At 42.2% G+C, this 25,506-nt stretch overlaps 1 protein-coding gene across 8 annotated transcripts in view; it reads right to left on the bottom strand.

Moving 5' to 3' along the window:
- Window positions 1-25,506, bottom strand: part of MPRIP (myosin phosphatase Rho interacting protein) — a 226,486-nt gene that overhangs the window by 89,766 nt on the left and 111,214 nt on the right. For all 8 annotated transcript variants that reach the window (XM_072597052.1, XM_072597051.1, XM_072597050.1 and 5 more), the window contains exon 4: window positions 2,092-2,243. In XM_072597052.1, coding sequence (XP_072453153.1) covers window positions 2,092-2,243 — 152 coding nt within the window. The remainder of the gene's footprint in view (window positions 1-2,091; window positions 2,244-25,506) is intronic.

The raw sequence follows: 25,506 nt of genomic DNA, 5'->3' as shown, positions 1-25,506 counted from the left end.
CCAAGGACAGGTAGTCTTTTACCGGACTCAGTCTAGAAACTCATTCAGGTTGGTGGAACCTGTCAGAGCCTACTCTCTGAGAGCACAGTCTTTTAGAAGCCTGGGTCACTTCCATGACCCAATGAGGAATCACAAGAACACTTCAGGGCCTGGTCCCCTAAGACATTTCAGCTTGGGTCTGGTAGGTTTTTCTGTATGTTTTAAGTATGTTGGCCCTACTTCCTCCCTTAGACCCAAAACACTATGCATGGCCTTCTATTTCTCTAGTGTCTCATACACAGCATAGTATTGAAGTTCCCACCCAAAGAGGACCTTAGTTTTTGCTAAGACTTAGGCTTAAGACTTTAAAAGCCTCTTTTGGCAGACATCCCTCACATAGTTCCTAGTGTTCTCTCTGCCCCTCCCCTGAAATTACCTTGGATTCATCATGTAGACATTTCATATCTACTGATGTGTTGCTTCTCCTCAGTAGAATATAAGTTCTCTGAGGAAAATGTCTGTGTTTTTTCTTGTCTTTGTGCCTCCAGAGACTTGGAGAGGTACCTGGCACATCATAGGCACTTATAAATGCATACTGAATTCAGCTGAGCTGGAAATCTTTCCCCACTCATCTCTAAGCCATCAGAGGCTCAGGAAATCAACCCTAAGATCAGTGGGGTTCTGGAAATATGTGCAGGGGAAAACTTGGTTCCCAATTTGCACCCTTCAGAAGTTGTCAAGGTAGTTCCCAACAGGGGTACTATATGTGTATAACACAATCTCTGCCCTCCAAGAGTGAACAATCTATAACGAAGGAGACAAGGCATACACATACACATGCCTCCTTGGTTTGGCGACACCCTTCTACTTGGGATACAACCACAAAACGTTAGATCTGAAAGGGTCCTTCTAGCCTTGGAGAGTTGGTCCAACCTTGTCATTGTACAGATAACACAATGGAGGTCCAGAGAGTTTGAATAACTCTCTCAACCTCTTACAACATGTATGTGACAGAGCTGAGTTTAGAAACCACATCTCCTGACTCTAAGGGTCCTGTGCTCTTTTCTGTAAAAACCACAATGCGTTGGAGAAGCCCCATCTCTCTAATCAGGTCAGGCCAACTTCAAGACCAAGGTTTAGTTCTAACTCCTTCATGAAGGTCTGAATTGCTCCAACGTACAGTAATTTCTCCCTTTATTTTCTCTAAATCACTGACCTATCCCTTGAGGGGACACATCATGTCTTCTGCTTCTTTACATCTCAGTACCTTCCATATAGCAGGAATCTGATAAATGCTTAATGCTGAAAAAGGAAGGCAAGTCAACTTCATTAAACTTGGTTTTCTCCATCTGTAAACTGGAGATAATATCTCTCACCATCTTTCTCACAAGGGGAATCTTTAGAGGTTAAAAAGTAAGAAAGATGAAGTCCTTTGTAACAACCTTAAAAAACTCTGTATTGATGATATATACTATAGTTAATAAAAAAAACCCATTTATTGTATTATTGAAGCAATATGACTTAGTGGAGAGAAGGGAAAGGAAGGACGAGGACAAGGCAGTTTGGCATGACAGATATAGGGCAAACCATGAAGTCAAGAAGACCATGTGTCAAGCTCTGCCCTTTGGCACATACTAGCCAAATCCTCTCAGCCCCCCAGAGATCTTGAAGTTGCAGCTCCAGTGCCAAAAGATATTAAAAGAAGGAGTTTCCACTGTGGAAATTACCACAAAGTCTGTACAAATCATCACCTTCACTATTATTGTCATTATTAGAATTGAGGGATGGGGATGTCAGGTGATCCCAAAGATCCTTTGCACTCCCCTCATTCACAGGTCACATGCTTCTTCACAGTCAATAAGTGAGAAAAACTTTGGGCCCTATTTATACAAGGCAGACTTTCAACTGAGAACTTACGTGAATTGGCCAGACTCCTAACCCTTAATAGTTAATGTCCAACTGTACCTGATCCTACATGCTTGACAGAGTCGGAACATTTGTACCCATGAAGGCAACCCACACAGAGTCCCCCAGGGCATGTAGGCTCAGCATGCCAGGGTAAATAAAGCTTTATTTTCAGGAGCCCTCTCCACAGACTCAGGGAAAACTTACCCACTGATGATCTCCTTGTTTTCTGCTCGGATGAAGTGCTCCTTTTCCGGTGTGAGAATACACAAAGAGAACTTCTGGCCGGTGCGACCCTCTCCATCTACCACATCTGTGCACTGGTTCATGTTGATGGTGCCCTGAGGAAGGGTTGTAGGCTACAAGGAACAGAAAAGTGGAAAGGATTATTCACAGGAAGAAGCAGAGGCTACATGACAAGGCAACAAATACACGTACCATGTCAAGGTAACTTATTTTTCTTTTAAAATAAAATTTTATTGTTAACATTTGTTTTTATTTCATACTCATGTCTCAATGTAACCTTTTTCTCTCTCCCCTTTCCAGAGAATAACTCTTTAATAAAAAAGAACAAAAGGTTCGGAAAAGGTGACCAACAAATCAAAACAATCTGACATTATATGCCCACAGTCACCCACCTCCACAAAGAAAGGAGGGAGGTCCTCTCTCATACCTCTTCTTTGGAGCCAAGCTTCATCTTTGTAATTTCACATCATTCAATTAAAAAAAAAAAAAAAGATGTATACCATTGCTGTCATTGTGTAGGGTTGTTTTCCTGGTTCTGACTACTTTAACTTTGCATCAGTTCATATGAGTTTCCCCATGCTTTCCTGTGTTTATCATATTCATCATTTCTTCTAACACAAAAATATTCCATTCCATTCACATTTCACAAACTGTTTCATCATTTCACAATGGATGGGCATTTGCTTTGTTTCCAGTTCTCTTCTACTACACAAAGTACTGCTGTACATTTTTGGGTACACATGGGGGTCTCTTTTTTAAAAATCACTGACATCAAGTTACTTTCAGCCACCCTAATTTCACTTTATCTATGTTAATCACATCTCACTCAAGAACTGCAAATTTCATAGCCTCATAGTTTATATCATGGAAAGAAAGTACAGAATTTGGGCAGCTTAAAGATGCCAAGTCCCCTACGGCACTCTTTACTCCATTTATTCTGTTCTCAGGTGGCAAGAAGCAGAAATCATCTTGCTTTACCTGAAGGAGAATCAGAATCTGGCTCTTTTCCCCTCTAGCTGGAAGACAATGCCCCAGGGGACACAGGAAGGATAGAGACCAATTAGGCAGAACCCGGAAAATGAGGATTAGGCAGGCAAAGCTCCCAGACTCAGAAGAGCCAACTCCAACTAGTCCAAGAAAGTAAGAAAACAATGCTCTAGTGGAGATGGTTTTTAAATAGCAGAGTTATTTTTAGAGGCAGAGTAGGGGCCAGGAAGACAGAGAGGAGAGACCACAGTCTTGGCCACAGGTCACAGGACCAAAATGGACCTAACCTTCTACTAGACACATTTAGGGACAGCACAGGAAATTGTCTCCCAGGGGCTCCAAGAGATCTTCCACAGAGCCTTCCAAGCAGGGTTTGGCAAAGGGACACAATGGTCCATTGTGATTACTTTTAGATGCTTCCTCCCACCCCAGGCCCCCCAAATCTTCCCAACAGTGAAGGCTATAAAACACCAGAATGGGTGATCCTTGGAAGGGAAGAAATGTCATTCTCTGGAATACTTTTATTATTATTGGTATCAATGAAAATAATAATCATAAACAACTTTTAAGAACGTTAGTTCTCAAAGATTCTAATTTAGCACCTTCAACCCATCAAGTAAGGCTGATTATAGGAAATCTTTCTACAAGTTGAAGGATAAAACCTTTTAAGGATAATCCTAGCTGCCAGAATTCTGTGTCTTCTGGGCCTCCCTTTTCTCCTTCCCAGATGTGAATTTTATGGATCTAGGAGACTGATCCCTTTCTACTTTTCCAGTCTTTTCCACCTTTCTTCCTCACTATGGACTCTGATCCAATGATGCGTCTCCTTGCAGTTCCTCCACAGGCTGTCCTCATACTTGGAATGCTCTCCCTGCTGGGCCTCCTGGCTTCCTTCATGTCTCAGCTAAAAATCCTATCTTCTACAGAAGTTATGCTAGTGCTTCCTCTTTGTTATCGGCTCCAGCTTATCCTGGATGTATCTTGTCTGTAGTTGATTGCAATTAGATTAGGAGTTCCTTAAAGGCAGGCAGTTTTTTGCCCATTTGAGGGGGTACTTCCAGAACTGAGCTAGTACCTGGCACATAGAAGACACTTAACAAAAGCTTATTAATTTGTTTTGATTATGATCTGACACTTCCCAGCTCTTTAACTACAGGCAGATCACTTAAACTTTCTAAGACTCAGTCACTGCATCTACAAAACAGAAATTATATTTGTACCATCTTTGAATAGGAAGGCAGTAAATGTACAGTGGGGATATGGCTGGCTCTGGATTCAGTGAAACTGGGTTCAAACCTGACCCACTGAGAACTTGGGCAAGTTACAAACTCCATCTTCAAAATGATATGTTGGTGAAGCTGTGACCTGGTCCAACTATTCTGAAAAGCAGTTTGAAACTGTGCCCCCAAAGTCACTAAACTGTACATACTCACTGACGCAGTGATCCTCAATCTATACACTGATAGATCATTTAAAAAGAATTTTTAGAAATGAAGTAGAAAATGTATCAGTATTTGCTGGTGTTTTCTTGGCCCCTTTCTGGTGAAAGATCATCTTTTCACTTGTTTAGAAGTTTAGAGGAAAACTCTGATATCTTGAAAATCAATTCCTTTAGTTCTTAACATTTTAACAATTCCAGCATGGACTTCTCTGTTTAGCTATCAGGCTCACCTTCTTTCCCGATTGAATCTTAAGTGCTACTTTCACTAAGTAGTGAGATTGCAAAAGCCAACCATGATGTTTGCATTACCATCATTAAACACCAATCTGTTCCATGTCACGTCTATTTGTTGTCCAATTTCCGGTTCCATCTAAGTGTTCCCAGGATGATCTAACTTAACTAGATGACAAGCAGTACTCTGTGTAAGCTTTTCTCTCAAAAATGCTCTTGGCTGTTTTATGAGATATCTTTTGTCTGCTTGATAATCATATTAACTTCATCCTCACCACCATCCTCATCATTCTGTACTTGACTGTAGGGGTCAGTATGGCTCCTTCCTAGACTGAATAGTTCCTGACACATGGAAAATGGAAAGATTACTTTACTAATCCTAAATTCCACTCAGTTCCACTTTCCAAAAGATTGTTAAAAAAAAAAGCAAAAAGGGGAGATGCTCAGTTTTAGGTCACCTATATACTAATTCAAGGCCTTATAAACGCTTCTTAGGACCAATCTCTCAGGTACAGGCAAGAGTCAAAGCCAGCAAGGGAAGGGGTCTGGGCAGTAGAGACAACCTTCAAGGTGAGGACACTGTGGCTATCTAAATCACACAGCTCTCTTTGTTCTCAGCGGGGCTGGTTGGGAGGGACAGTATTGTTCACAGCTTTGTTTGATGTACTCATTGCAAACAGGCATTACTGCTGTGGTGAGGGCACCAAGGAGAGGAAAAAAGTTCTTTTTATCTGGATGGGTGGCCCAAAGATCAAGAGTCCTGGGTTGTTGGGTCCCCCCTCCCCATTGACACTAATGAAATGGTGAGTTTGCTGTTATATGTGCTTACTTCTGTCGAGGCCTCCTTTTTAATAATAGCCATTGCTATCTAAGCCACTGCTTGAACTGGTTAAAAAAAAAAAAAAAGATGAGGAGGTAGAAGTGAGAGACCTCTGGAGTAGCCACTTTAGGGATTAGTGGTAGAAACCACCCCTGGCCAAGAAGGTATTTCTGAGAGGTTCTTTTCTTGCTGGAGAGCATGTTGTACCCCAAAGCCCCTTTGAATGGACAACAAATATATACCTGAGGAATTACAATCATCAAGGAATCAGTCTCACATCAGTCTTCCTGAGGTTGAAAGAGAGAGTACCAGGGTGGGGTCTAGGTAGAGTGAGCATGAAGACTGTATCAAAACACACGCGTCTTAGAACAAGGAGGGAAGGAGGGCACATACATACATACTCTGTGCTCCTAGCAGCATTTGAATGCCTTATTCACTAATTAGAATCTCTGAGTCCTTTCCTTTACATCATCCAAATCAACAAATTACCACTGATGGATCTGGGCACTGCAATGGCACCAGCTAAGAAGAAGTCAGAGAATATTTTGGATTTGGGGTCAAGAAGACTTGATCTTAGTGCCTTCTTTCTGAGAATACCCCCAAGTGATCCTAGATGTATCTTGTTTGCATGCCATCTCTCCCATTAGACTGTGAGTTCTGTGAGAAAAGGAATTGTTTTTGTCCTTCCTTGTATCCCCAGCACCTAGCACCATGCCTGGCAAATGGGATAAATGCTATTTGACTGACTGACCCAGATGTTTACAACCTTGAGAAGGTTGCTTAATCTTTTCATACCTTGGTGTCTTCAAACAATCAACAAGCATTAAGTGCCTACTACGTGCCGGGCACTGTGCTAAGTTCTAAGGCAAAGACAAAAATCCATGAAGCTTACTGAGGAAGACAACACATACACATAACTGTATTCAATATGCATAAAAAGTAAATCCAGGGTAACTGGTAGAAGGGGGAGGAAGAGCAGCTGAGGGGATCGAGAAAGCCTTCAACAGAAAGTTATACACAAACTGAGCTTTAAAGGAAACTAGGAATTTTAAGAAATAAAGGTGAGGCAAGAGTACATTTTAGATACTTGGTGGGGACAGACAGTACAAAGGTCACAGAATGTCATATACGAGAAAAAGCAAGAAGCTGTACAATAGAAAAGAAAACCAGATGTGGAGCCATGTGGGGTTCAAATCCCACCCCTGACACTTAGGACACCTAGGCCTCAGTTTCCCCATCTGGAAAATGGGGAGGTCAGATCAAATAGTCTCTCAGGTTCCTTACAGCTCTACGAACATGTGAAGATCAGTTTGGCTGAGCCAACATGTGAAGAAAGGTAATGTAAAAAAGGCTGGAGAGGTAAGGGGGAGCCAGTTGCCCAGAGCTCTGAATACCAGGAGTTTGTTTTTGATTTTAGACATGGTTTCATGAGCAAGGGAATGCAGAAAGAAAATCACTTTGGGAAAAACTGTATGGGGGACGAATTGGAGGAGAGAAAAACTAGACTTAGATATAGAGACACCAATCAGGAGATGGCCTGAACTAAAGTGATGGTCTATTGTCAGGAAGAAGGGGATGGAATGAGACCGATAACAGATAAAAGAGATTGAGCTGTAAAATGGGAGAAATACCAGTAGTACCTGTTGCAAAGGGCTGCTGTGACACTCCAACAAGATCAGTTATATATGACATAGTTATACATAGCATGTTGTGAACTTTAAGGCACAATACAAAATGTTGGTCATTATTATTAATGATGAAAGAGACTCCACCCCTCAACAGATTTAAAGAAACTTGAAGCTAAACTACCACCAGCACAATCAGACTGTCATGGAAGAGCTTGTAGAAGAGTACGAAGAAAACAAGAGGGGAGAATGATGGACCAAAGGCAGTACATTCCAAGGGCAGACCACAAAGAGAAGAGGAAGTAGGAGTGGACTCAAAGGTCCCTTCCAACTCTGAGATGTTATGAGTCCATGATTCAAGAACTAGGGATGAAGAGGGACTGAAAGGGTGGGGATGGGACTGAAGAGGGAGGGGGGACTTACAACCCCACTATCCAGTCACTGACGAAAGGCTAATTTTCTTCCAAGTTCAAAGGGTCTCCTTCCAAGGTCAATAATGACATAGGGCTTGGTGCACAAGGAGCTATTAATAGAAGCCTCTCTGTTTGTCAAAAACCAGAAAGCAAAAAAACAGACAACCACAGTGTTTGTCTGTTTAACAGAGGTATGCAGCACGCATGCACACACGCACACACACACACACACACACACACACACACACTATCATACAATACACCCAGGTGATAATAATAAGAAAGGTGTGATACCTGACTGAAACTGATAAGCCTTCTGGGAAAAGGTTTCCTTCCTTTCCAATTAAAGGGTTATATTAGCACTACCAAGGCAGCTAAGTGGTACAATGGATAGAATCCTGGCCCCGGACCTGAATTCAAATTGGACTTCAGACTTATTAGGCATGTGACTATGGGCAAGTCACTTAATCTTGTTCGCCTCAGTTCTTCATTTGTCAAAAATGACTAGATAAGGAAATGGCAAACCACTCTAGAGTCTTTGCCCAGAAAACCCCAAAATGGGATAATAGAGAACTGGATCCCAGTGAAAAGACTCACTAACAACAGAACCAGCACCACTTGATTGTCCCACTCCTCCACTCCTTCAGACCAATCCCATTCCCTGAAAAGGCAAAAATGGGGGATCCCAAACTCCTCCTCTAATCAGGTGCTTAGAAAGGACACTTGCCTAAACAGCTATCCTGCTTGTCCCTCAACCTAATTCACATTACATCTAGAATTTATTTGCCTCCTGTTCTTTAAAGAGTTCAGAGAATTTCACCATTAGCCTACCACCCATCTTCAATACGTTCTTGTAAAGTGGGGCTGTTTATCAATACCATTTCACAAAGACAAAGCTGTGCCTGTCAAGACCAAACTAAACCCAAGTGGTCAGTTTTGCTCAATGACTTCGTTGAGGTCCAAAGGCAGGTAGCACTGGAGGGATTGTCCCACATTCTTCTTCCCTTTCCAAATCCGTCACCATCCCTCAACCCCAGAATTATTCAGACAATCCTTTCTGTACACCCCCTACACCCTCCCCTAAGGTTGTTCCTAGGTCTCAGCAATATGAACAGAGAACTAAATAGAGTCACAATCCACCTTGTAGTATCTGTCTTCTAGCACTTTGGGTGGATGGACCACTTGTGGTGAACTTCTGAGAGGACATGGATAAGAGGTGATCAGCATCCCTGAAGGGACTTCCAACACTGATGAGATGGAAGACCCCTCTGAGAATGGCTTGTGTACCTAACTGGTATATAGCTCCCTTGAGGACAGACCACATCACATCTCTTATGGAACCAGCCAGGGGTAAGTCATTCCCTAAGCAGGTGAGACATATCTATGAGATGCCAGAATACAGGCTCAAGAATACCTAAGCAATAAGCTTGCTTTAGTCAGAATATCAAAGTGAATTTGGGAAAGGACTTTCAGAGTGACTCGGAGGCTCAGGCGGATTCACTTTGGTCCAAGACAACACAATTGCCTAGCTGCTCCCTCTTCTGATCTACCAGTGCCTTCCAACTCCCATTTCCTTTCCCAGAAGTCCTGAGTACAAAGGAAATTCTTGTAGGTTTCCTGACACGTCAGTCTTCCCTATCAGACAAACTTCTAGCAAAGAGAAAGCAAATAATAATAATAATAATAATAGGCTGTAACCCCCATCTAACTTCAGGGAATGCCCAGCTATCAAGGTCAAGTTGCTAATAGGAACTCCTCTCCCCTCACTGTGCATCTTCCTGAGGCTCTGCTTTTAGACTTCACTAAGGTAGAAAGTTTGCAATTTTCTTACAGACATTAAAAAAAAAAATCCAAGTTTAATTGTCTATTTCTCAATAACATTCTACTCTCCATCACTTTTAGTGATTCAGTTGGACCCGTTCATCTCTTTGTTTTTGGGGGGAGGCCTTGGGGTTTAGTGGCTGAATTTGAAACCCAATATTCCTCTTCTATCATGCCAAAGTTTTTCTCTATTCCCAATAAAAAAAACTAAGATTATGTGACTTTGTAGCTAGGATCATAGATTTAGTAGTGGAAGGGCCTCTAGAGATCATCTTTAATTGTAAAGGAAGCCTTAAAACCTGGCGGAGAAAGGAACAGAAAAGGAAAAAAAGGTGAAAATGAGGAATGGACAAAGGGCCTCCTTCAGACTCCTAGAGCTTAAATTTAGAGCTAGCCTTGTCTTCTGCTTTGGAATCTCTGGTAGGGAACATGGCCTGCAGGGAAAGTTTTCCTTGTGGCCATAATTTCTGATTTTCCACAGTGAAGCACCAAGACAGGGAAAGAAATCGGAAACCCCCTTTATACATCCAGGTTGAAACAATGCTCCAGTTCAGGCCCTGGGGAAGAGGACAGGAAGTCCCAGTGATCTCTTGGAAAATCCATGACATACACTGGCCTCCTGCCTGCCCCTCCCTAGAGCACCCAACTAGGTGGGCCTTTGGAAAGTGCCCCTCCCTGCTTCACAGGCAAAAGGAGGAAGGCCCAGGCCAGGGCGGAGGAGGTCCCTGTTGTGTCTGCTTGGCTCCTTCCTTCCTTTCAACAAGCTCTGCAGTCCAGGTAGAAACAATGTGCACAGGCATATCCAAACGGAAAACCAGGAGTCATAAGGATTTTTCTCTCTACCTTTTCCAATTTATCCATGAGGTTAGTAAAACTAATGATATCAGAATCAGGTGATCCTTTCCTTCCAAAGTGTTCAAAGGCAGGAAAATAAGGAGGGAAGTTGGGTTTATTCGCAAGTACGGATGTAGTGGGAAGAAAAAAAAAAGAATGTTGTAAGTCCAGAAATCTGAGTTCTAGTGTGGGCCTCAGTTTCCTCATCTGTAAGATAAAAGGGAGGAGGGAGAGGGCGAACATTCTAGGATCCATCCTCCACACTTCAGTAAGTCACAGAGAAATTGAAAGACTTGCCCTAACTCCCTCAATAAGCGGATGGTACTGATGTGACCCGAGCATGAGTCACTCAGCTCCCAGCCTAGAGTTCTTTCCCTGATAACTTGAAATGACGGTGTGACCATCCAGTCTCTGAAGGAGATGGCACTGATTGTGTTTAATTCTCAACATTCCTCCACCCCTATTTCCTCTCTAGTAGCCCATGTGGTCTTGTTCCATCCTGGAAAAAGGGATCTTATCAAGAGAGGCACATATAACACAGATTCCATCCCTACCTCATTTAAGAGAGGGCACATGTTAACCAAGGGCAGCTGGGTGGATAGAATACTGAGCCCAGAGTCAGAAATAACTAAGTTCAAATCTTGCCTTAGACACTAGCTGTATGAGCCTAGGCAAATCACTTATCCCTGTTTGCCTCAGTTTCCCCATCTATCAAATGAGCTGGAGAAGAAAATGGCAAACCACTCCAGTAGCTCTGTCAAGAAAACCCCAAATTGGGTCACAAAGAGTCGGGCACGACTGAAAACGACTAAATGTACCATATGCTAATCAATACAGCAGGGACAGACCTGGTAGAGAGAGAGAAGAAAATCTGAAGAAAGAGGCTGAAAGATATTTTTGTCACACCCATCCTATTCTTAGGATCCCAGAATAAGCACCAGGATTAAATTGTAATTGCTATTGTTAGTGTTAGTTTTCCAAGTAGCCCCACCTCCATCACCCTGTTTCCTCCAAGCATAAGCTTTGTGTGTTTATAGCCCCCAGCCTTCCCTGTCCTTAGCTAGTCATGTATAGTACTATGCTTTAGCCACTTCCTGGGAATGGGGAGAGAGAGAAAAGGGGAGAGGCAGTGAATGCCATGTTTGCTACACATGAACTCTGGGTCCTAGGCAGTCAGGCAGGCATTAAATACACATACAACCTGAACATAATGAGAATTCTCTAATGGAAATGGGAGGAGAGATGGTGAAAGGGAAGACGATTCAATTCAATGAACATTAAGTTCCTACTACATACCAGGCTTTGTGCTAGGTGCTGCGGCTACAAAAAAAAAAAAAAAGAGAGAGAGAGAAACCACCAAACCTCCTAGGCATCAGGGATCCACTGTGCACACAGACAACACAAGGTATATAGGTATTTCTCATTTGCTACACCTGGAGGGATAAGGAAAAGTTTCCAGTAGAAGAAGCCCCTGAGCTTCATCTCAAAATAAGGTGAGTTTTCTAACAAGTGGAGGTAAGAATGAACATCATGATAGTCTGTTTATTAAGACACTCTACTGGGCCCTGGGGATGCAAAAAGAGGCAAAAAAAAAAAAAAATCTCCCTGCCCCCAAGGAGTTAAAATTCTAATGGGGAAGACAACACATGCCACATGCGGAACTAGGTATATACAAGACAGATATATAGTAGATGAAAGGAATCTGAAAAGGAAGGAAGAAATACTACTATAGGTAGAATTAGGGCTGAATCTTAAGAAAGCCTGGGAAACTAAGAGGCAGGAGTTTAAATGGAAAAGCAGTCGAGGCATGAGGGGCAGCCCTAGGTAAAAGGAGGAAAATGGACATCAGTTTACTGTTATTTGAGGCAAAACAACTGTGAATCATAGAGGGAAATAAAGGGTAAGAAGAGAGAGGGTTTTTTCCCCATTTTTAATATTTTATTTTTTTTCTCCAATTACGTGTAAGAATAATTTTTAACATTCATTTTTTAAAAGTTTTGAGTTCCAAATTCCATCCCTTCTCCCTGCCCAGATGGCAAGGTATCTGATATAGGTTATACATGTACAATCATGTAAAACATTTCCATGTTAGTTGTTTTGAGGAAGGAAGGAAGGAAGGGAAAAAAGGCTTCAGTCTGTATTCAGAAGCTATCAGTTCTTTCTCTGGAAGTGGATAGCATTTTTCATCATGAGGTCTTTGGGACTGTAGAAGAGAATTTTGAATGACAAAGGACTTTACATAATTTGATCCTCTTAATGAGCTATTACTGAGCAGACCTTCTCTTTAGGAGAATTATGGACACCATTGAGTGGAGGACAAATTGGAGTTGGGGAAGAAATCTGAGGCAGGAAGACTGATCAGGAAACTAATGTAATAAGTCCAGGCTACAGGTGGCGAGAGCCTGACCCAAGATGGTGGCTAATGTGAACAGACAGAAAGGGTTCCCTTTCTGGGGATGTTGTGAAGGTAGAAACATTCTTGATGATGTTACTTGGCGACTTCGGATGGACTGGCTACATGGGATGAGAGATAGAAGTCACAGATGTCACTGAGGTTGTGAGAGACTGGGGACTGAGAGAATGGTGGTGCCCCTCAATAGGAGTAAGGAAGTAAAAAAGAAGGGAGGGCTTGGTGGGGGCTAGGGAGTAGGGAGAGTTAATAGATGTTTCTGTTCTGAACATGTTTAGTTTGAGATGTCCAAAAGGCAGACGGCGATATAGGACTGAGGTTCAGGAGACATGCTAGGGCCTAATATATAGAGCTGAGAAGCACTTGCAGAAAGGTGATAACTAAACCCAGGTGAGCTGATGAGATCACCAAGACAGTATAGAAGGAAAAGAGAAGGCTCCAGCCAGAGCCTTGGAGGATGACCCCAGCTAGTGTGTAGGACGTGAAAATCTAACAAAGGATTATAGAAGGAGCAATAGGACGGGCAGGAGGAGAGCCAGTACAAAATATTATCGAGAAAACTTGGAGACATGAGTGTGATTAACTATGTGAAATGATGCCCAGAGATCAAACAGACTGGAGATTGAGAAAAGGCCATTAGATTTGTCAATTGAGAGAACACTGAGAACAGAAGGAAGGCCAGAAGGAACAGAGAAGCAGGAAAGCTTTGGAAATTACCTGTTGATGTATAACTTATATCAGATTGTTTACTGTCTCAGGACGGGAAAAGGGAAGGAGGGATAGAATTTGGAGCTCAAAACTTCAAAAAAAAAAAATGTCACAAATTGTATTTACATGTAATTGGGCAAAAAATAAAATATTAGTTAAAGATTACATGTTGAATTTGTCATATACTTAAAAGGAAAAATAAAGATCTGTATTCCAAAGAGATCATAAAAAAATGTAAAAGGACCCACATGTACAAAACTATAGCAGCTCTTTTTGTGGTGGCAAAGAATTGGAAATTGAGGAGATGCTCATTAATTGGGAAATGGCTGAACAAGCTGTGGTATATGAATGTAATGGAATACTATTGTGCTATAGGAAAGGATGAGCAAACAGACTTCAGAAAAATCTAGAAAGTCTTATATGAACGGATGCGAGTGAAGTGAACAGAACCAGGAGAACACTGTATACATTAACAGATACGTTGTGTGATGACTAACTTGGACAGACTTAGAATCCTTCTCAAGCTATGCAAGGATCTAAGACAACTCCAAAAGACTCATGGAAAACGCACATCCTGAAAAAGAACTGTGGAGCCTGAACATCATTTGCTTTCTCTTTTTTTTTGTTGCTGTTTTTTCTTTCTTGTGGTTCTTCCCATTAGTTCTAATTCTTCTTTACAACATGACTAATGTGAAAATATATTTAATATGAATATATATGTAGAACCTATATCAAACTGCACGCTGTCTCATGGAGGGGAGAGGGATGGGGAGGAAAATTTAGAACTCAAAATCTCATGGAAGTGAATACTGAAAACTAAAAATAAATAAACTAATTAAAATTTAAAATATAATTGGGAAATATTTAACAATAAATAAAAAATGCAACAGAAAAAAGGATGAAGAGGAAGAGTACATGAAAGGGAAGGAATATGAACTATAATTAGAAAGGTGAAAGCCAAATGACAGTATGCACAGAGTGCTGCTGGGCTTGGAGGCAGGAAGACCCGGATTTAATTAAATTAATAAATTAATTTAATTTAATTAATGAAGACCTCAGACTAATTCTATGATGCCAGGCAAGTATTTCACCTCTCTAAGAATCAGTTTCCTCATCTGCAGTATGAGAATAATGTGGGGCTGTGATAAGGACCAATCAATCCCCCAGACAACAAGTATTTACCTAGCATCTACTATTACGGGTCCTGAACTGCACCAGGTACTACAGATACAAAGACAAAAAAGACAGCTCCTTGGGAGACAATGCATACGTAAATCAGTCTAGACAAAACAGACACAAAACAAGTTCAAGGTACAAGTTCTTGGAGGAAGAGCCCTAGCAATGGTGGATCAGGAAAGACTTTTCCCTTGCAAACCTTCCAGTGATACATGTGTGAGCTGCTATTATCATCTGGGGTTGCTGTGATGTCTGACTCTGTGACCCCTTTTGGGGTTTTCTTGGTAAAGACATTGGTGTAATTTGCCATTTTCTTCTTCAGTTCTTTTTACAGCCAAGGAAACTGAGGGAAACAGGATTAACTGATTTGTCCAGGGTCCCACAGCTAATAAACGTCTGAGGCCACATTCGAACTCAGATCTTCCTGACTCCAGGTGCCGAGCTCAAGGCACTGCGCCACCTAGGTGCCCATTATTATTGTAATATTAGCATTAGGGAGCCAGAATGTGGAGGGATTTAAATGGTGAAGAGTTCGGATTTTATCCTATCCAATTCATTCCTCCTTCATAGGATAGCACACAGCCCCGTTTGCAAAGCAGGCAAGGAGCTCACTGGACGTATCTGGATATGCCATCCTAGGGAGCCCTGAACCAGGCTCAGCCCTTGACTCCTTTCTCCTAAGGGATTCTAGGAAACTCTCCACTATGCCCAAGCTGACTGACCCCCTACGCTGTGGATTCCTGGTCCTTAGCTAAGAGAACCTATCCAAGGGTGCCTGATGCAAGATGTGACTCATTTCCTGCTCAAGTTCCATTACAGGGCAAGAAGCAAGTGCTAAATGTCAGAGGCAAGAGCATGAACACAGATGGCCTCATTGTCTAGCTCTGGCTTCCCATCCCCAGGAGGGCACTCGGAAAGCACACTTAAAGACACTCTTCGACCTGTCCCCTTATTCTCTAGAGGACAACCTTTGGCTGCATTCCGGACAAGTTTCCCAAGTCCATCCAAGGAGGCTCCCTCTTGTGCTCTAGTCAACCCATCCCTCTTTCAAACCTTTCTTAGGCTGAGATAAAGCAAGGAAGGGAATTTAAGGCCATACATCTACCTCATCTTGATCAGTAGCCCTGGGAGGCATACAGATAGGGCCCTACCATGGGGCTGCCCCAAATGAGGCAAAAAAGGGAGCTCTGGATGGGTTAGACAGCTACCCTCAGGTCCCAAGCAGAAGAAATGCAAGAGTACCTGCCTTATCACATTCTGGGGATAATAATCAATAAACATATAGAGAGGCAACTCAGAGGCACTCATAAAAACATTGACTTTAGAGTCAAAAAGACCTGAGTTAGACTCTGAGTGACCTCAGAGACAAAGCAGCTCTATAATCTAGGCAAGCCACTTAGTCTTTCTCAGCCAAAGTTTCTTCATCTGTAAAATGGGGATAATAAAAGACCTTGCCTCACAGGGTTGTCATAAAGATCAAATGAGAAGTTGTGTAAAGCACTTAGCAAACTAATTGTTGTTCAGTTGTTTCAGTCATGTCCCGCTTCTTTATGACTCCATTTGGGGTTTCCTTGGCAAAGATCCTGGAATGGTTTGCCATTTCCTTTTCCAGCTCATTTTATAGATGAGGAAACTGAGGCAAACAGGGTTAAAGTGACTTGCCTAAGGTCACACAGGTAGTAAGTGTGTGAGGCCAGATTTGAATTCAGGAAGATGAATCTTTCTGACTCCAAATTCGGCACTCTATCCCCTTCACCACCTAGCACTGTATAAACGCTAGCTATACATATCATTAAGCGCCTACTATATGTCAAGCACTATGGGAAGCCCTAGACGTACAAATACAATAAATACAATTCCTACTCACCAGAAGGTTAGGTTCTAATGGCATATGCATTGGCATATAGAACTAGGCTAGGCTCTGGGGCTTACTGCAGGAATGTTGGTGGAAAAAGAATGAAACTTTTTGCTTGCAAGCCTAATGGAGCTAGGCAAGTGATAAGTGCCAGCTGTCCCCTTAGGAAGCAACCCTTCAGACCAAGACTTCTAACAGGAAGAACTTGAAAAGAATGGCCCAGGAGTGGGAGTGCGTGGACATCACACAGCTGTGTGACCTTGAGAAGGGCATTCAATCCCTCAGTGTTCCAGTACCCAAAGATCTGTCACTCTCCAGAGAACATCAGAAGCCAAATATGGCGCTCCCCCAAAAAGAAAGGGGTATAGAAGGAAGTTTGTGTGGTTCAGTCATTTTTCAGTCATGTTTGACTCTTCGTGACCCCATTTGGGGTTTTCTGGGCAAAGATACAGAAGTGATTTGCCATTTCTTTCTCCAGCTCATTTTACAGATGAGAAAACTGAGGCAAACAGGGTTAAGTGACTTATACAGGGTCACACAGCTAATAAGTGTGAGGCCAGATTTGAACTCAGGACTTCTTGACTCCAGATCCAGAACTCTACTCCACCACTTAGTTACCTCTAATATAACCTCCTTTATCTATAGGGCAAAGACCAGGTCTTATCTGAATTTTGTATCATTCCCAGCAAGGACAGAGCTCCATATAAAGCAGTTGTTTAATAAATTACCTTTTCATTAACTTTATCCTTCTCATCATCAGCCAGAACAGGCAGTCATGAGGTCAAGTGCAAAGTATCCTGGGATGGACTACTAGACCATGTCATATTTTTAAAAAGTAAATCTTATAGATGACTTCTGTTTTCACATCACAATTTTTGGGGGGCAATAGCTGCCACCCATCCCCAAGTAACTTTTCCTTATAGCAAAAGTGATTATGTCTGATAATGAAAATTCATTCAACTGTAAAACACATCCAGGGACAGGCTACATACAAGAGAAATCACTCAAGAAATTTGTGATGGGAAAAGGAGAGAAAACAGATGGACAGCCTGAGGGATGACCTGGTACCCCAGAAATGTAAAAAGAACAAGAAGGGGTTGTCCAAACTCCTTGGACTGATCTTTTGGGGAAAAACATAGAAAAGAACTGCAAAGGATGAGAAAGCATTGTGGAAAGGCCACACAATCTGTACGTATGAAACAGACCCACAAGGATCGGAGATCATTTTAATTGTTTGTTTCATTTAAACCAGTTTGGTACCTGTCTTTTTTGTTTTTTTAAACATTATAGAATTGTGTGTACAAAGAGATAGAATGCATGTTTCAGGACTTGGGAAAAAGTCATCTTTAATGTAGAATATATTGTTCTTTATCTGGTTATTATTGTGCACTATCTGATATAGAAATTGAGGGACAAAGAAAGTTAAAGCTTGTATGGTAAATCTAGATTCCCAGCCTCCTACAATGGGACAAGATGAAGAAGCGGGAGAGGTAGGGTAGAGAGACAGAAGCAGGGTGGCGAAGGGGGCATTCACTGAACTGCGCTCACACTACTGTTTTTGGTTTGAAGCCAAAACTCAGGCTGAATCAGGATACTGATAAAGGGAAGCAGAAAGGCAGGTGGTGTGTTTTAGGGAGGGCAAAAAGCCAGGCAGAAGGCAAACAGGAAAAGCCGATGTCATTGACAATCAAACTAGAGGTCATCTAGTCCAACGCTATTTTACAGAAGAGGAAGGTGAGGTCCAGGGAAAGAAAGTGACTAGCCAAGTCAAACAAGTTGCAGTACAGTGAGAAAGGAGCAGCTCTCCTGACACCCAAGCCAGTATTCTTTCTCTACATCACACTTTTTTCTTTTCCAAGGCAGGCAGGGAGGTTTGTGAAGATTCTCACCAGTCCTCACTATTACTCCTGAGGAGAGCTGAATACTTGTGAAAGGGGTCAGGATAACCTAGCTCAGGTCCACACAACAGGTGCCATACAACTCATCTCTATAATGGATGTATGATCTAGAGTGTTACTGAGAAACCTGTCCTTCACTGGTGACAATAAATTCTGGATCAAAACAAGTTCCCCGCAAAAAGATTGATTTTTCTCTCTCTCTCTCTCTCTCTTCCTCCCTTCTTCCCTCCACCCCTCTCTGCTTCGAATTTTTTAATTCTAAACTTACGAAACAGCATTTTCATATACATAGTAGAACAAAAAAGGGATTGTAACATACACGCAATTTGCTTTTTAAAAAATATATTTACTAAATCCAACATGTAACTTCCAAAGCTGTCCTGCCTTATTCTTTCTGACTTTCTTTTGCATGCATTTAAAAAAATGCTTCAATGTCTCTTATCATTTGTTTCCTCTTTCAGACCTCTCCTTTCATCCCAATTGCAAAACAAAAAGCAAACAAAAAATCCAAAACCCTTTTTAACAAATATATGTATATATATATATATATATATATATGTATGTATGTATGTATGTATGTATGTATATGAATGAAATGAAGTAAAACAAATTCCTACATTGGCCATGTCCAAAAACGTTTGTCTTATTTTGCATCTCAAGTCCATCACCTTTCTATCAGTTGCTTGGTACATTGTCAGTCTTTTGTAAGCAGGGTTGATTACTGATCAGAGTTCTCAAGTTTTTCAGTTTAAGTGTTTTTTCCTAACAATGTCACAGTTCTCCTGGTTCTACTTGATTCACTCTGTATCAATTCATACAAGTCTTCCCAAGTTTCTCTGAAACTGTTCCATTTGTCATTTCTTACAGCACAATATTCCATTACATTCACAAACCATAATTTGTCCATCCATTCCCCAAGTAATGAAAACTCCCTTAGTTTTCAGTTCTTTGCTGTAACAAAAAGAAATATTACAAATATTTTTGTATAAACGACAATCTCTCTCTTTGTTCTCTGATTAATACAGAGCTAGCTAGTAGTGGCATCACTATGTAAAAGGGTATGCAAGTTAGTGACATTTTTTTTTTATCTTGCCCCCTTTCTAAGCTCTGACTTTAGCATGATCTCAATTAAGACACTATCTAATTGATGGTGGCCGGGGACACAGGAGGAACCCAAAGAAAAATGAGGACATCTGAAGGAGGGAGGGGAGTCTGGGACAGAGACAGAAATCTAGAAAAGCAGAACAAAGAGGGGTTTGATAAAATCTCATTTCAAGGAGCTGAACTGGGTGTATTTGGAGGTGTCTTTAGGATTCAGGAACTTAGCCAATGACCTGATTCTTGGGCTCTCTACTGGTTCTGGTCCCATAGGGGAGATAGATGAGGCAAGAACAGAAAAGACAAGGAAATAAGCTTCTAGAAGTTGTTTTCCAAATATCTTAACTCAGGGAGACTACAGGTAAGGGTGTGTTGAATTCACAGGGTCAAGCCCTGTGGGATGATATAGTGGAAGAGAGAAGGGATGGAAGAGGGGAGAGAGGAGTAAAGAGGATACCCAGAATGTTCCACTGGGATGAGTATGTGGGTGTCATCTGGGTTGTGACGTACCAAGCAAACTTCCTTACATGAAGGTGAACAAAGAGAGCCAAGCAATCTGTTATTTTAAGGAAAGGGGGAGAAGGTGGATGGGAATGGGAAAAGAATGTTACAAGGGGAGTTTTTTAGTCATCGCCATGTCAGAAAGTTCATGGCCTAAATACCTATTACACCTATAAATACTTAAATACCTACGTCCAACTAGAATGAGTGAACCCAACTGACTGGACCAGGGACCCCAATGTTAGAAAAGGCTTTTCCCTGGCTGATCTTTACTGTTCAACATAACATGATCCTTAAAGTCAGACAACCTTCCTTCCAGGGTGGAGAGAAGAGATACAGAGACTGACATTTCCTCTTCCTCACACACAGAAGACTGTGACAATAATCCCACTCCCCTAAAGGGTGGTTTGCATGAAGGACAGTTTCCAAAGCTAATTCTAAATAGACGCTGGATCTGAAGCATGGGGAGGGAAGCACAGCACTCTACAAAGCACACTGGATTTGGAACTGGAGAATCTGGGTTCAAATCCTACCTCTGGACTAGCTATCTGCGTAAGCCACTTCATGTCTTTTGGTCTCAGTTTCCTTGCTGATAAAATGAATGACCTCTAGGTCCCTTCTAGCTCTTATGACCTATGATCCTATGACTCTAGGAACCCTGTTCTGTCTTACTACCTATGGCACTGGGGGGCAACTCAACCTTTCTGACTTTCAACTTCCTCATTTTAATAATGACCTTTGAACGTTCCTTTCAATTCCAAATATGATACATGACCTGATTACAAGAGGGTCTGAGCTTCCTCGACCTTCACCATAGCTTTACATAAGTGGAGAGTAACCATAAATCAGCCAGCAGAGTCAAGCAAAGACAGATAATGAAGGGAAAACCTGTTGTGCTTGGGAAGCCCAGGACTTCCTATGTAGGTGGAAGCGTGGAGGCCCATAAAATGGAAGCCTGGGAAGAAGGGAGGGGGGAGAGCCTGGAAGTCACCTTGAATTTGTGGGATTTTAAAGCTGAAGAGGACACCTCAGGTTATCCAGTACTGCTCCATAATTACACAAAGAAAGAAAGTGAGGCCCCAATAGGAGAAGTCATTTGCTTATGCTGACCGCCTGGAGCTGAGGTGAAGGTGAAATTCAGATTTCCTGACTCCCAATCTGGGTTCTTTTCATTAATAAACACCACCTCTTCTGTCAGACTTACACAATTCTGGCTAATCATTAAGCCTGTGTCTCAATATGTGCCCCATCAGAGAACAGCTGCTTGATCTCAGAGATGCCAGGTGAACCTTTTGGACCAAGTCAGAGACACAGGCTCCAGTTTTGGCTGTCCCTAATGTCGTGGGTGCCTTGAGATAACCACTGCTCTCTCTGGGCCTCAGTTTCCCTGTCTGTAAAATAAAAAAACTGTACTAAATGACCTTGAAGGTCGCTTTTCTAGCTCTTTCTTTTGAGGTTCCCATCCCAGAAACAAACTCTTGTATTGGAAAATGGATGAAGGACTGTTTAAACAAGCGCACTGTTTTATTCTTTGGTTCTGGAGACTGGGAAGGAAGCAGCTTTGTGGCCATGCAATGCATTCATCCCCAGAGAAACTCTCTGCCTAGTCCTATACCCCTGTCCCACTTAGAGAGCCCTTAAGGGAAATTTAGCTCTTTAACCAGGGAAACTATATGGCACAGTGGACAGAGTGCCAGGCCTGGCGTCAGAAAGACAATTGTCAAATCCAGCCTCAGACGTTAACTAGCTGTGTGACCCTGGACAAGTCACTTAACCCTGTTTGCCTCAGTTAACTCATTGCTCAAATGAGGTGGAGAAGGAAATGGCAAACAACTCCAGTATCTTTGCCAATAAATTCCAACTACACTTATGGAATAGTAGAGCTAGATCAGGGATTGGAGAATGACTTGCATTCTTACGAATTTGACTCAGCTCTCTATATATTTTAGAAATTAGACCTTTCTCAGAAATGCTGACTGTAAAAATTGTTTCCCAGCTTTAAGCTTCCCTTCTAATCTTGGGTACATTGGCTCTGTCCTTGCAAAAACTTTTTAATTTAATGTAATCAAAATTATCCATTTTGCATTTCATAACGGTCTCTATCTCTTACTTGGTCATAAATTCTTCCATTCTCCACAGATTGTCCTTGAGGCTAAATCCCAGAAGATCCTGAGGAAAAGGATGAATTCAGGAGTTGGGGGAGCCAAGAAGAAAAACTAAGCAACCTCCAGCTGAGGAGAGAACCCTAACATGCGGAGGTGCTTCAAGGGAGGGGCCTTTGACGATAAGGCTCTTGGGTCCCCTTTGTATGGACTGGGTGGCTTGATGATGAGAACAGAGGTTTCTCAGAACAGACTAAATTAAAAGGGAAGAAATTACACTTGTTAACTTCTCCTGTTAGTAAAAGGAGGTCATAGTAGTCTATGCCCAGAGAATAAAATCTATTGATTTTTTGAGAAAACAGTATGTAAAAAAGAGGATAGGATGATTTAGGATGGCCCCAACAAGATGATTCCTTCCCATCACCCCTGCCCTGCTTTCCTTTTCCTCTCCATCTCACTATTAGGGTCTAAAGGAAGAAAGGCCAAAGGGAGTTTTTACTTTTCTGCTGCCTGAGAACAATCTTCCTGAACTGAAGGCCCAGGGGAAGCAGTCATTGGGGAGACCATGGAAAAAGGAGCACAGTATGTGTCGGGAGGCAGAAGCAGTGACTAGGGACTGTCATTTGCTTTTTCCATTTCTTTGGTCTAAAAAAAACCCGTCCAAACCCTAACCTCCTTGGACTGCATTTCTTTGAGAAAGCTCTGTGGGCATTCGCATCCATTATCTCAGGTATTCTCATAGGCTCTGCGGCGTTTTTCTAGGGCAATGCAGAGCTGAAATTCTTTTCTTTGGATCAACCCACTCCCTGTGTCCCCTCACCCATATTCAAGATGACACCATTTATCAAAATCTATTCTCTCCTTTGCTTTTATAGACCCCTTTCTATAAGCCAGCAGCAGCTGTTAATAAGCAAAGGACACTCTCAATATACATATCCCAATGGTTTGTCTGTCCTTCCCCTTCCTGGTTTTAAAATAACTCTTTTCTTTTCCCCACCCACCACCTCTTTTCTTAATATTCCATGAAGTCACTAATCCTGACAGTTATTCTGCATGTCTTATGCTGAAAATAGGCCATATGAAGACTTGTATGTGATTGTTCCCCAGAAACTTTAATTCCCAGTGCAGTGTGGTCCAGTGTTAAGTTCAGATACTTATTTTGCTTCTCACTCCTTGTATGAGTACTTGGGGCATCTGAAAATAAGAGGGTTGGACCACATAGACTCTAAGGCCCCTTTTAGCTCTAAATCTAACAGTCTTTCCAATCAATGTATTTCTGTTCTCACCAATTATTAGTTTACGGCAAGAACACATTTCGTAACCATCAGCCTTTAGAAATTCCCACCCTTTAAAGTCTGACAGTCAATAAAAGTGAACAGTCTCATCTGTCCTAAAGGCAATGTGGCATGATGAGGAAAGCCCTGGATTGGTAGCTGGAGGCTCTGTGTGCTACTCCCAGATTGGCATTACCTCCCTGTGGGACCTTGGACAACTCATACAATGAAACAGCTGGAAAGAAACTCCCAGGGTCTCTAAGAAGACTGTTCCATCATCTGGGTCTCCAGCTTCTTGTTGCCCTCCAGAAGAAGTTATAATCTAGCTGAGGAGATGAGATATACATAAATGAGAGTTAGAGGGAAGGAAGAAGAGGAAGGAAGGGAGGGAGGGAGGGAGAGAGGAAGGAAGGAAGGAAAGAAGAAAGGAAGGAAGGAAAGAGGGAAGGAAGGAAGAGAGGGAGGGAGGGAGGGACTGACTAAGTGCCTATTAAATGCCGATCCTCATAACAACACTGGGAGGTAGGTGTTATGATTATCTCCATTTTACAGTTGAAGAAACTGAGACAGACAGAGGTTAAGTGTCTTGCCCAGAATCACAAGAGAGATGACAAATGCCAAATGAGTGGCATAAACACAAATATTGTAGGAGTCCAAAAGAGTAGGGGGCAGTGTGGTACAATGAAAAGAGCTTTAGATAGAAGGCAGATTCAAATTCCAGCACTGTCCTTGTTATGTCTTTTCGCTTCCTTACCCTAAACCTTAGCTTTTTCATCTAGAAAATGAGAGAATTGGATTAAATAATCTGTAAGGTCTCTTCCACTTCAAACAACGAGATCCAAGGAGATTGGGATAAACCTTGCTATCTTGGTCAAACTCTCTGAGTTTGTATTCCTTAGAGGCCTTTTGGGGGTTGGAAATTGGAAAAGAAAAGGGGCAATTGCAATCACCTTTGAATATGAGGCAGAATTTATTGAATGTACGGTCGTTGGGGGCAGGAGCAACTTCTTTGCTTTTCTTTTGGTCACCGTACCCCCTAGCATGCCGCCTTACACACAGCACATGTTTAATAAATGTTTATGGGTTTCAATCTGGATCCTTTGATTAGGGTAGAAAGATGTTATACTGCCCCAGGGTCAGAGAGACCCCCAATAAAATTCCAACTGAAGTCAACAGAGGATTTAACTGAATATAGCTGAGGATAGGTATGTCTCATCTTAAAGGCTAGTCAGAGAGACCCTCATTCCTTTCCTCAGCCAGGCTCATGATGCTATATGCCGGGAAAAGTTACATGACTGCTGGGAAGGCCCTTACAGGGAAGAGGTAACAGATAAGCCCCTCTTTAGAGCTCTTCCTAAAGGCAGTGTACCTCCTGGGCAGTGTGTGTGCTTGTGTGAGCCTGCTCAGGAGGGGGAAAGGGAAGCGGAGCAGATTTCAGGATGTAGGCAGCTTTAGCATCCCCACAGCCCTTTCCTGTCTTTCCTCCCCCTCCTCCTCCAGGTTTTTGCCTGGAATAGCTTAGCAATGAGTCCAAGGCAAAAAGCCTTTCTTTTTGCTATTCAAGCTATTTCTAGCTCTCTCCCCTGGCTGCCCACCCCCAAACAGAACCCAGCTCTAACTTACCTGGGCACCCTCTCCCTTTAAGAGAGAGGCACACCCTCTCCCTTTACTTAGAGAGAGGGTGTGCCTGAGGGCTTCCTGTTCACCTTTTCTTAGGAAGCACAGAGACTTTGAGTGTAACAAGGAAGAGGCCAGAAAGGATCTCCCAGACTTGTGGTCAAGACTTTCAGAGACACAGTGAGGTGAGGTGTCAGACACCACCTGGCCACTTCCTATCTTTCCAGTCTTCTTACACTTTACTTTCCTCTGCTCCCATAAAGTCTTTGGTCCAGTGACAATGGCCTCAAGTTTCCTTCTACTAGAGGAACAACTATGGGCATTCTCACTGGCTGTCCCCCATGTCTGGAATACTCTCTGTCCTCATCTAAACCTCTTGGCTTTCCTGTCTTCCTTCAAATCCCAGCTAAAGTTCTAGTTTCTGAGGGAAACCTTTTTTGATTCCCCTTAATGCTCGTACCTTTCCTCTGTCGATTATCTTCAACTGATCCTGTTCATAAACTTTGCTTACCTTTTACCTTTATTTGCAACTTTAGTGCTTAATACCAAGTCTGGGACATAGCAG

The sequence above is a fragment of the Notamacropus eugenii genome, chromosome 3 (genome assembly GCF_028372415.1).
Source record: "Notamacropus eugenii isolate mMacEug1 chromosome 3, mMacEug1.pri_v2, whole genome shotgun sequence".
Classification (NCBI taxonomy): Eukaryota; Metazoa; Chordata; class Mammalia; order Diprotodontia; family Macropodidae; genus Notamacropus; species Notamacropus eugenii.
This window is presented reverse-complemented; position numbering and strand designations above follow the sequence as displayed.